At 38.7% G+C, this 12810-nt stretch overlaps 1 protein-coding gene across 1 annotated transcript in view; it reads left to right on the plus strand.

The window, feature by feature from the left end:
- The window catches only part of UBE2D2 (ubiquitin conjugating enzyme E2 D2), a 44008-nt gene that overhangs the window by 19889 nt on the left and 11309 nt on the right, over positions 1-12810 (plus strand). The window contains exon 2 of the mRNA XM_059698568.1: positions 7897-7960. Coding sequence (XP_059554551.1) covers positions 7897-7960 — 64 coding nt within the window. The remainder of the gene's footprint in view (positions 1-7896; positions 7961-12810) is intronic.

Below are 12810 nucleotides of genomic sequence, written 5' to 3' on the forward strand. Positions count from 1 at the left end.
TTCACTTAACATAATACACTGTAGGTCCATCCATGTTGTTACGAATGTAAGATTTCGTTCTTTTTTTTAAGGACAAGTAATACTCCATTGTATATGTACCACAGCTTTTTTATCCACTTGTCTATTGATGGGCATTTGGGTTGCTTCTATATCTTGGTTATTATAAATAATACTGCAAGTCTTTTATCTATTTTATGAAACACTTTCTCATTCCCAGAATATGTTTATTTGTTTTAAGGATTTTGTTCTTATTTCATAGGAGCAATAGCTTTTCTTACCTTTAAGGCAGGGGTCCTCAAACTACGGCCCGCGGGCCACATGCAAATACAAATATTGTATTTGTTCCTGTTTTGTTTTTTTACTTCAAAATAAGATATGTGCAGTGTGCATAGGAATTTGTTCATAGGTTTTTTTTAAAACTATAGTCTGGCCCTCCAATGGTCTGAGGGACAGTGAACTGGCCCCCTTTTTAAAAAGCTTGAGGACCCCTGCTTTAAGGGTATTTATGATAGTTTTTTTGTTTGTTTGTTTGTTGTGACATTTTCTTCTTCCTGTATGGTCTTTGTTTCCTACTGCTTTTTTCCTCTACATTGTTTTGGTTTTTGAAGGTGTTGAAGATGAATCATATGGCTAATTCTCTAAGAGTAGGGCATAACAAACTGATTAAAAGGTCTGAGCATATGGGGGTAAGATTTGGCAACTGTGGAATTCAATTTATGGTTCACTGGCCTGGCTATTTCTCCAGATGAACCACAAATGCCAGTAAATTGTATAGCTCTTTATCTTATGTTGGTCAAGTTTTCTTGAGGATCATTTAATCTCCTGCCTGGAAGGTATAGGCTAGGCTTAGAGTGTTCTCAGAACCACTGTGAACAAATTGTGTAAGGAAACGTTCACTTAATCTTCCTGTTTTTCATACATCTTCCATGCCCTTATTAGTGTCTCTTAGTTCTAAGACCTGTTTTATCCTCTCCAGAGAACAAACCCTCCAGCCTGTTGCTTGGGTGGGGAGGACTTTCACTGGAGGAGTCCAGAGTCAGAGAAGTGATCTAGACATCATTTTATTAGTTGTACGTTTTAAAGTTTTAAGATTTTTATCCATAAGCAACATATAGTGTTGTTTTGAATGTTGTCATAATTTACATAGATGTTAAGGAAATGTGCAGATTCTCCTCAATTTACAATGGAATTTCTTTCCGATAAACCCATTGTGAGTTGAAAATGTCCTGTCAAAAATGCATGCAAGTCACCTAGCCTACTGAACATCATAACTTACTTAGCCTACTCTGTCTTATACTTGCTTAGAACACTTAAGTTAGCCTATAGTTGGGCAGTTATCTTGAGTTTAATCTCAAGAGTAATTGCCTTCCTCTTTTCACCAGAAGCAGGAGACACAGATGGGTGTTTTTAGACATGATGGGATGTGAAAACCCAAAACACAATATTTAGAAAATGATAGCAACATAGTACATTGTAGAATATTGGTTATTTACCCTCATGATCATGTGGCTGACTGGGAGCTGTGGCTCACTGCCACTGCCCAGTGTCATGAGAGTATCATACCACATGTTGCTAGCCCCAGGAAAAGATCAAAATTCAGAGTACGGTTTCTAATGAATGTGTATCATTTTCCCACCATTGTAAAGTCAAAAAATTGTAAGTGGAACCATTGTAAGCCAGGGATTGTCTGTATACATTTCATATAACATGCATTTTCATGGAACACAAATATACCAACAATACATTTTTTAAAAATTCTTCCCTTATGATAGATACTTGTTTCCAAGATTTTGCTGCAAACACTTAAGCTTCAAATATTCCCCATACATGTCTCTTAATGCATATGGGTGTTTCTCTTTATAGTCAGTAAAATTGTTTGGTTCTAGAGTGTGAGCCTTTTCATTTTTTTGTAAGATATTGCCAAAATGTTTTCGAAAGTTTTTAAACAACCAACTACAGGATATGAGAATTTGTAATTAACTTTTTTTCCTTTATATTTTCCTTATTACAAACATAATACACTATAGGAAAATACATAAAATAGATGTCCAATAAACTGCAATAAAAATTTCAAGCACAATCAAACATTGAGTGTTCCATAACAGATTTCTATGTGCCCCATAATCCCTTATTTTGTGTTAATTCTTGATTATCTCTTCTACCCTCACTGGATTATTTTGAAGCCAACCAAATATCATATGGTTTTATCTGTAAATAATTCATAATGTATTACTAAGAGAGATAAGCCAGTGGTTCTCAACTGGGGACAAGTTTGCCCACGAGGTGACATTTGGCATTGTTTGTAGACATTTTTGGTTTTCACAGCTGGAAGGCTATTGGCAATTAGAAGGTAGTGGCTAGGATGCTGCTAAACATCCTACAATGTATAGGAGAGCTCCCAAAAAACAGAATTATCTGGCCCCAAATGTCTGTAGTACCAGATTAAGAAACCCAGAGAAAAGAACTCTAAAAAATTACACACACAATGCAATGATTATATCTATAATATTAACAATAATTTCCTGATACTCAATGTCCAATCAGTTAAAAATTTTTTCTTTCAAATTTGATTTTTTTATACTTGATTGGTTTGAATCAATATATAAACAAAGTCAACTAATTGGTTGATATCTTTTAAGTCTTTGCTAATATATAGCTTTCCTTCTTTCTTCATATGCTTTTTTTCAATCTTTCAATCCTCATTTGAGGACATTCTGAGAGAGAGAGAGAGAGAGAGAGAGAGAGAGAGAGAGAGAGAGAGAGAGAGAGAGAGAGAGAGAGAAACACATTGATGTGAGAGAGAAATATTCATCTGTTGCCTTCTGTAATTGGGGACCAAACCCACAATCCAGGTATGTGCCCTGACTGAGAATCAAACTGATAACCTTTTGGTGGTACACATGACAACGCTCAACCAACTGAGCCAGTGGATCTGGGTCACTTTTTTTTTTTTTTTTTTTAAGAGAAACATCAATATGATAGCTAAACATCCATTAGCTGCCCACTGCACTCCCCCTACTGGGGATAGAGCCTGCAACCTGGGCTTGTGCCTGGACTGCAAATCCCCAAGCCAGCAACCTTTCAGTGCATGGAGGATGCGACCATGATAAAACAACTGAGCCAGGGCTTTTCATACACTGTTTTTATTGTTGAATAAAACAGGTCCCTTATCCTATATACTGTCCCACATTTTGCAGATACTGCTGATTATATCCTTGTCTACTTAAACAGTCTTTCAAACAATCAACTTCTGAGCCTTTGTAAATTAAATTTGGTTCCTTCTTGAGTTTTTCCCATTAATTAGGATTCACCTTCTTGTGACTGCTAAGTCACTGTCACTTATCAGTCTCCTTTGTAGCTTCCAAAAGTGTTGCTGCTGTTATCTTGCTCATTCTTTGTACTTGTGGGTTAAGCCTTAAAAATTTTTTTCTGTTTCCTCTTATTATAGTAGGATTTGGGGAAAGAGTAAAAGTAATCTTTGTCACTTTGCCTGGAAGTCTGAGATACTTTCAATGGTTCTTCCTGTATGTACTGTTGTACCAAAATTTATATTTCTAGGAATTCTAACTCTAAAGGAATTGTACTTCAAAAGTCATAAAAATAGCCCTAGCCGGCGTGGCTCAGTGGGAAGGGTCCCAGATTTGATTCCAGTCAAGGGCACTTGCCTGTGTTGCGGGCTCCACTCCCAGTAGGGGGCTTGCAGGAAGCAGCTGATCAATGATTCTCTCTCATCATTGATGTTTCTATCTCTCCTTCTCACTACCTCCCTGAAATCAATAAAGAATTATATTTTTAAAAGGAGTCATAAAAATATAGAGCCCCTATGGCTGTAATTATCCTTATGTGTAGCTGGTAAAACTTTTGACATTTACATATTTATTTTATTTATTTTAAAGGCTCATAAAGTGGGAATCTATTTTTTAAAAAACATTTTTTCTTTAATTTCAAAGAGGAAGGGAGAGAGAAAAAGAGAAACATCAATGATGAGAGAGAATCCTCGATTGGCTGCCTCCTGCATGCCTCCTACTAGGGATCGACCAGGGCATGTGTTCTGACCTGGTATCAAACTGTGACCTCCTGGTACATAGGTTGACGCTCAACCACTGAGCCACACCAGCTGGGCAGTTACAACTTCTAATAGTTATTTTAATCCAAATTTACAGTTAGGAACTGGACATTTATTTTTCAAATAGGAAATAAATATACTTGTTATCGAATTTAGAAGGTATAAAAGGACTTTATAGTTCCTATTCTTACCCCTCCAAAGCAGGCTTTCTTCTTGAAGGCAAATACTGTTAATAGTTTCTTGCATATTCTTTAGAAATATTTTATGCATATGCAAAGATGGATGGATATATGTTTTCTAAAAAATAAACAGCTTTGAAATGTATATTACATACAATAAAATTCAACAATTATAAATATCACTTTGAGTTTTGATAAATATATATATAATTGTGCAATCTCTACTAAAGTCATGATATAACTTCCCACATTTTCATTGTTCTTTATAGTCAATCTCTCCAAATCCCTCCCTCCCTCCCCATGAACTATTATTGATGTTTTCTGTCAATATAAATTTGCCTTTTCTTGAATATCGTATCAATGGAATCATACAGAACATAGTCTTTTCTTTTTCAGACTGTAGTCTTTTTATGTCTGACTACTTTCACTTAGCAGAGTGCTTGTGAGATTAATCCATATCTGTGCCTTGAACCAAGGAAGTGTTGAATGAGTGTGTTAAATGTATTAGCCTAAGTTTGGGTTAGGTTTTTTAAGTTATATCATATTAGCCCATGAAATGGACTAATGAATTTTATATTCATCTTAAATAAATGTAGCTCTCATTGTTAAACCTTGATGTCATTCAGCATGGAAAAAAGTGACTTAATTTGAAACAAAATATTAAGGGTAAGTCACAAGTAAAATTTTATTTAATGAACATGGTAGGACATCAGCATAGCTTGTTCAGTTAAATTTCTTTTTTCAATCCTCACCCGGGGATATGCTTATTGATTTTAGGGGGAAGGGAAAGGAGGAAGAGAAACATCAATGTGAGAGAGAACATGGTTTGGTGGTTTTCCTTACATGACCTGACCAGGAATGGAACCCGTAACCTTTCAGAGTATGGGACGTTGCTCCAACCAACTGAGCCACACCAGCCACAGCCAAATTATCTATTGCTATATTAGGGGGAAAAAAAGAGTTGTGTTTTAAATCAGGCAAGCATTCTTGGTTGTACTGACATTTTTTACAAACATTTGGGGATGGGCATTGTACATAGGTTATTTTTTTCTTGAGTTGGGTATGGAATCTTTGTTGTAGAGGGGTACAAAATCCAAAAATTGAGATACTTGAGAAAGTAATTATTGTTAAATCTTTATCTCAATCTCAGCATTTTAAAAAGACAAATTTTATTTCTATACTTTTATGCTTTGTACTCAAGCTTACAGATAGGATAAAACAGAATAATTTAATGTACCAAAATGACTTGGTTGAATAAGTTAACAGAAAGGGCTAACATAACTATGGTACTACAAATGGAAAAGTATATAATACAGTGGGGCCTTGACTTATGAGTTTAATTCATTCCGTGACGGAGCTCGTAACTCAGATTACTCGTATGTCAAATCAAAAAGTGAACGAGTGAGACACGTGATGCTGGGCTGATGTTGTGGCGTTCACTGTGATGTTCGCTGCGCCAACTAGCAGTGGGGTATCTGAAGCTGGCTCGTAACCCGAATTTTAGCTCGCAACTCAAAGCAAAAAATCAGCTGAGAGATAGCTCATATCTCCAAAAACTCGTTAGTCGGGACACTCGTAAGTCAAGGCTGCACTGTATTTGGAATATTAAAGTCATACCTTTGTTAACTAATTAAGATTCTAAATAGTTTTTATTGTACTTAAAAATATTGAGTTTTACTGTTATATTGTAAAAATAAAATCTAAACTAGTCCTTCCCCAGAGCTTGATTTTACCTCAAATACCAAGCCAAAGGGAAAGGGAATATGATTTCCTGCCCTGAATTTTTTTAGGCATCTCCACACAGTAAAAAATCTCATGTTTGTGGGCTCTTATGTTAAAACTAGAGGCTTGGTGCACAAGATTTGTGCATTTGGGTGGGGGGGTTCCTTCAGCCCGGCCTGCGCCCTCTTGCAGTCCGGAAGCCCTTGGGGGATGTCCGACTGATGGCTTAGGCCTGCTCCCCAAAGCGGGCCTAACTTGGCAGTTGGACATCCTTAGCCATGCCATGGAGGCAGGAGAGGCTTCTGCCACCGCTGCTGCGCTCACCAGCCATGAGCCCAACTCAGGGCTTCTGGCTGAGCAGCACTCCTCCTGTGGGAGCACACTGATCACCAGGGGGCAGCTCCTGCGTTGAGCGTCTGCCCCCTGGTGGTCAGTGTGCTTCCATAGTCAACCTTCCGCAGTCCCCCTGGCCGGCCCTGATCACTCCGATAGGGACTAGGTGGTCCCAATGGGTCCCAATGGGTCCCGATTGCCGGCCAGGCTGAGGGACCCCACCTGTGCACGAATTTGTGCACCAGGCCTCTAGTATATAAACTTGTTTAATTAGACCTGCTCTCTGATTTAGCTAAACTTTTTCCAGCCCAGTGAAGCACCCCAACTTCTCTTTCAGGTAGTTGTCAGCAACACAGCAGTAAATATCAACATGAAGCAGATTATTATTGCAGATCACACAGGGAGAACAAAGGGTGAAATACTTAACTGTAGCAGTGTTTGACTATATTCTGCGCAGAGAGAAAACCTGAAGTCATTTTCAAGTTCCACCATTTCTTTTCAGTCGGGTCAAGTTTTTAAAATTTCTAAATCTCTGTTTTCTGGCTAATGAAAAGAAAATAGGATTCTATCGAGTCTCCTACCTACCTACTCCAGGACTTCTGTGAGGATCAAATGAGATGAGGCACGTGAAAACACTTCACAGACATTTGGTTAAAGTGTGAAATATTTGCACTTGGCTATAAAGCAAGTCGTATTCCCGGGCTGAAGAATATCCAAGGAGGCTAGTCGCTAGGGAGAGGAAGCCAGGTGTTGCTATGTGACGTCATTACCCGTTGCCCATAGCCACCATTTCTGCGCTGGGCTGGGCTGGGCTATGGGCTGCATTTTGCGCCATGGAGTCTGGGCAGCATTGGCTGCGATTTGGTGGGCTGTTGCTCCAGGGTGGTGGCAGGGCCTGTATCCCACTTGGGGAAGCTGAGTGTTGCTTTGTCAGCACGGCAGGTCTGTGGTGCCATTTCTTTGTAAATGGCCAGTGCATGTCACGGCAGCTCCTGCGTTGAGCGTCTGCCCCCCTGGTGGTCAGTGCGCATCATAACGACTGGTCAGACGGTTGGAGGGACACTTAGCAAATTAGCCTATTATATATATAGATAGATAGCTAAGAAGCTAGCATCTGGTTGTAGAACATTACAACAGATAGACGTCTCTGATTATAAAACTTTATGACAGGTCTTATTACTTCAGCCAGCGTTTTTAATGTATCCTTTTTTAAGTTTTTTTTCTACGACCTTTGTAACCCTGGTAGTAGATACCATCTGAAAACATCAATATCTTGTTAGATGGTCTCATATAATTTGGAATATTTATGATTTCAAGAGCTTTAAATGTAACCTTATAGTTTTGTGACTCTAGTCACATAATCATGTTTACCTTATATTTACTTACTGAACTGTAAGCAAAAATGATCCATTATTTAAAACATACATGTGTACTTAAGAATCTAAAATACTTTAACCTATCCACCCCTCTCTGACTCTGAAGGAGTGCTCCCAAAAGAGCTGTACTGATGGGACAGAGAATATTGTAATAGTGAAAAATTGTATTAATGGGTAACAGATTTATGTTGAATACATTTCTTCTTTCTCCTTTCTTAAGGAATTGAATGACCTGGCCCGGGACCCCCCAGCACAGTGTTCAGCAGGTCCTGTTGGAGATGATAGTAAGTATTTAGAAGGAATAATAGAGTAAAAGAGTACAATAACTTGCCTCTGGGAACTTGAGAACTGATGAATTACCTCTCCTAAGGTTATTTTGGGTGAAGGATAATTTTGCTTTAGGAAAGAGGTAGTATTTACCCTTACTTGTCCATGAAAGATGCACTTCTATGTATATCCCATCATCTTCTGTATTGTTCATTACATTTTGAACCTCTTTTGCCAGACAGTGTCTGTGTAATTTATTCTGACCCCTTCCTATCTATCTTTCACCCCATTTGTGTATTTTTTTTCCTTTTAATCCTCACCTGAGAACATGCATAAAGAGGAAAGGAGAGAGAGAGAGAGAAACATTGATCAGTTGCCTTCTGTTTGTGCCCCAACTGTGCCCTAACTGGCAGTCTAAACTAGCAACCCAGGTATGTGCCCTGACCAGGAATCAGACCAGCAACCCTTCTGTGCACAGGATGATGCTCAACCAACTGAGTCACTCCATCTGGGTATTTTGGTACATAATATTAGTACAACTAGGTATTGCTCTTTAAGATAATACTAAGGATGATTGTGTGTATATGCATGTGTCTGTCTTTCTGTTGGATCATACTTGTAAAGATGGGTACAATTTGCTTATTTTGTTATATTTTTTTAATCCTCACCCAACAATTTTTTTCTTACTGATTTTTAGAGAGAGAAGGGAAGAGGAAGGGAGGAAAGCAAGGGGGGGGGGGGCGGTGGGAGAGAGACAGACAGACAGACAGACAGACACATTGGTGGTTGCCTCCTGTATGCGCCCAGTGATCAAGCCCACAACTGAAGTACGTGCCCTTTACCGGGAATCAAACCCTCAACCCTATGATCCACGGGCTGACACTCTAATCATTAAGCATACTGGCCCAAGCCAGTTTGCTTATTTTTAATGTCCAATGTATCTGCTTAATCCTGTCTAAAATAATTTATTAAATCTTACCACATATGTTGGATAATAATTTTCCTTTCATTCCATTTTGTCTCAACATAGCTCCCCCCCCCCCCGTATACCATCATCTAGCCTTTTTTAAAGTGAAGATAAGTGAATAAGACTGATTATTTTTTTACACAAGACTCACACAAAAATGAAACATTTAGCAAATAGAAAAAAATGAGCATACTTGGAAACATTTGTGTAAGAGAAGTAGATTGTGTAGCTTAAGACAAGTAAACATGAAGTTATATATTATCTTGTGTTTAAAACCTATTTTTTCCTGATATTTCTTAAGAATGGTGTTTGTAGCTCTTGCTGGTGTGACTCAGTTGGTTGAGCCGTCCTCTGATATACCATGAAGTCACTGGTTCGGTTTGATGTCAGGGCACATGCCCAAGTTGCAGGTTCAATCCCCAGTAAGGGGTGTTCAGGAGACAGTCAATAGATGTTTTTCTCTCCCTCTCCTTTCCTCTCTCTAAAAATCAATAAAAACATACAAAAAAATGTTGTTTTTAGTTTGCTAAATCCGTAAGAATCAAAGCAAGGCCCTATTATAAGTATTGCTTTACAGATAAACAGATAGATGTTATCCTATATAATAAAAACCTAATATGCTAAGTGTCCAGTCATCTGGTTGTCTGTTCAACCAAAGTGTAATACGCTAGTGATATGCTAAGGCTGCTCAACCGCTTGCTATGACATGCACTGACCACCAGGGGGAAGACACTCCGACTGGTAGGTTAGCTTGTTGCTGGGGTCCAGCTGATCAGGACTGAGCGAGATGGGCCAGAGACACCTGGAGCCCTCCCACGGTCCCTCCCCGGCTGGCCAACCTCCCACATCCTTCCCTGGCCCCGATCGTGCACCAGTGGGGTCCCCTCAGCCTGGCCTGCACCCTATCACAATCCAGGACCCCTTGGGGGATGTCGGAGAGCTGGTTTCAGCCTGATCCTGCAGGCCAGACCAAGGGACCCCACTGGTGCACGAATTCATGCACCGGGCCTCTAGTAAAGTATAAGACGAAGTGCATGTGATGAAAAATCCCATATATGTTATTATATTTAGACCTGTCCAGTATGAATAACTATGGTACTTGATACTAAACAGGATAGGCCAAATACTTAAACAAATGTTATCTCATTTAAGCTTCACAATAATAGTTTGGGTGAGTGGAGTTAGAAGTTGTAAATTATTTTAGAAAAAAATCTAGTGAGAGGCTCATAGAGGTTCCCAGAGTAGTCTCATATTTAGGTTTTCTGATTCTAGTTGTCATTCCACAGTATTATATAGTGTACCTGCATTTGTATGCTCTTTCAAAAGTGGTTTTACTTAAGACAAATTCCTCAAAGTTGAGAATAGCTAATCTTTACTTGAAAGTGTTTGAAGTCTGGGAATTAAATTTCATTTTTTAAGTTCTCTTCAATGTGCTTAAGTAATTTCCCTTTGCTTCTAAACTAGTTAATACTATCACATTTCTTTCTCAGATAGAAAACTTGTTACCTGAGAAAGTTAAATAAAACTCCCAAAGTATAAGCAATAAAAGAAAACGAAAAAAGAGAAATTAGAATCCATCAAAATTTAAAGTCTAGGTGCTGCAATTGGTATCTTTAAGAAAGCAAAAAGACACAGTATGGTCCTGGATTGTGAGAGGGATGTCCGGCTGCCGGTTTCTGGAAGTCGGACATACCCCAAGGGGTCCCAGATTGGAGAGGGTGTAGGCTGGGCTGAGGGGACCCCCCTCCTCACCCCCATGCACGAATTTTGTGTATTGGGCCTCTAGTATATTTATAAAAACTAAAACTCAACAATATAACCAATCCAATTTTAAAATGGGTAAAGGATCTGAATAGACATTTCTTCAAAGAAAATACACAAGTGGCCAATAAGCACATGGAAAGATGCTCAACATCATTAGTCATTAAGGAAATGCAGATTTCACTTTATACCCACTAGGATAGCTAGAATGAAAAAGGCAAATACAGTGGAACCTCATTTCTTGAACGTCTCCCATCTCAAACAATTCACTTCTCAACTGACAACCCTTTCATGCTGATACCTGTATGATCAGTCACGCACCTCTTAGGTGACAAAGAGAATGCACGAATATGAATCAGTGTACCACTGTTAAAATTTCAGGATATTGTGCTGTGAATATTTTCATGTTTTTTTGCTTTTGTTGCTGCTTATAATTATTGTTAAATTTTCAATTTTTACGGTTCATTTGCTTTTTGTTAATTTTCATTTACATTCCATGTTCTTTTTGTTTTTAAAGTGTTTATAGGTTAAACAGTAAGTGGAGATGTACTGTATATAAGAGAGGTTAAAATAGGGAATCATTGGGGGGGGGTCTAAAATGGCTTAATTCAATTTACATTATTTCTAATGGGGAAAAATGATTCGGTTTTTGAATGGCCTTCCGGAATAAATTAAGTTCAAGAAATTAGGTTCCACTGTAATACCAAGTGTTGATGAGCAAGTGGAGAAATTGGAACCTTCATACATTGCTGATTAGAACACAAAAACGGTACAGCCAATTTGGAAAGCAGTCTGGCAGGTCCTCAAAAAGTTACACATATGTGACCCAGTGAGTTCACTCCTTAGGTATATATCCAAGAGAAATGAAAACATATATTCACACAAAAACTTGTGCGTGTTTATAGAAGCATTATTTATAATTGCCAAAAAATGTGAACATCCCAAATATCCAACAACTGATGAAGGGATAAACAAAATGTGGTATATACATACAATGGACTATTATTCGGCCACAAAAGGAGTGATCCCCAGTAGAGGGTTTGCAGGAGGCAGCGATCAATGTTTCCATCTTTCTCTTTTCCCCTCTCTCTAAAAATCAATAAAATCATATTTTTAAAGAAGTTGATTGGCAGGAGAGTAGTCTAAGAAGGGAAGCCTCAGCAATACCTGTCCTTCATTTTTTAAAAAAAATATATTTTATTGATTTTTTTACAGAGAGGAAGGGAAAGAGAGTCAGAAACATCGATGAGAGAGAAACATCGGTCAGCTGCCTCCTGCACGCCCCTCACTGGGGATGTGCCCACAACCAAGGCACTGCCCCTGACCAGAATCGAACCCGGGATCCTCCAGTCCGCAGGCCGACACTCCATCCACTGAGCCAAACCGGCCAGGGCATGTCCTTCATTTTTAATTCCTAATAAACAAGCTGCTATTTGTGGGTTCAGGCCTCAATGAGGAGCAAAAAAATCATAGTCATAGTTTCACATGCAGAGGTAGAGGATTTGGACTGACATTCCATTGGATTTTCATATGACTTCTTAGTTTTCACATTTCCTCCTTGTGACAGCCTAGCTGGTTTGGGTTGTTCACATGTAATCTCAGGGATGACTTCCCTTAGTTTGCCAAGATCTTAGTATGAATGTTAAGTGCTGAGTAGCTTGCTTGTAAGTGAAAACTCTGGCTTTTTGATCTCTACACTGTAGTTACACCACCCTTGAAATGGAACAAGCGTCATTTTTTTGCTGTTTGAAGAGACTATTTCATTATTATGCAACTTTATAATTTCTTTGGCTTATCCTTAGAGTTTATAATCAAGCTTTAAGCTTTCAGCTAATGTTTTCTTTTTTTATTGTGAAACCAATAATTCTAAGCATCTACACAGAGAGCTTTTAAAAATTGTTTCTCAGCCGAAACCGGTTTGGCTCAGTGGATGGAGCGTCGGCCTGCGGACTGAAAGGTCCCAGGTTCAATTCCGGTCAGGGGCATGTACCTGGGTTGCGGGCACATCCCCAGTAGGGGGTGTGCAGGAGGCAGCTGATCGATGTTTCTCATCGATGTTTCTAACTCTCTATCTCTCTCCCTTCCTCTCTGTAAAAAATCAATAAAATATATTTTAAAAAAAAAAGAAATTGTTTCTCA

This window comes from Myotis daubentonii, chromosome 5 (assembly GCF_963259705.1).
Source record: "Myotis daubentonii chromosome 5, mMyoDau2.1, whole genome shotgun sequence".
NCBI lineage: Eukaryota > Metazoa > Chordata > Mammalia > Chiroptera > Vespertilionidae > Myotis > Myotis daubentonii.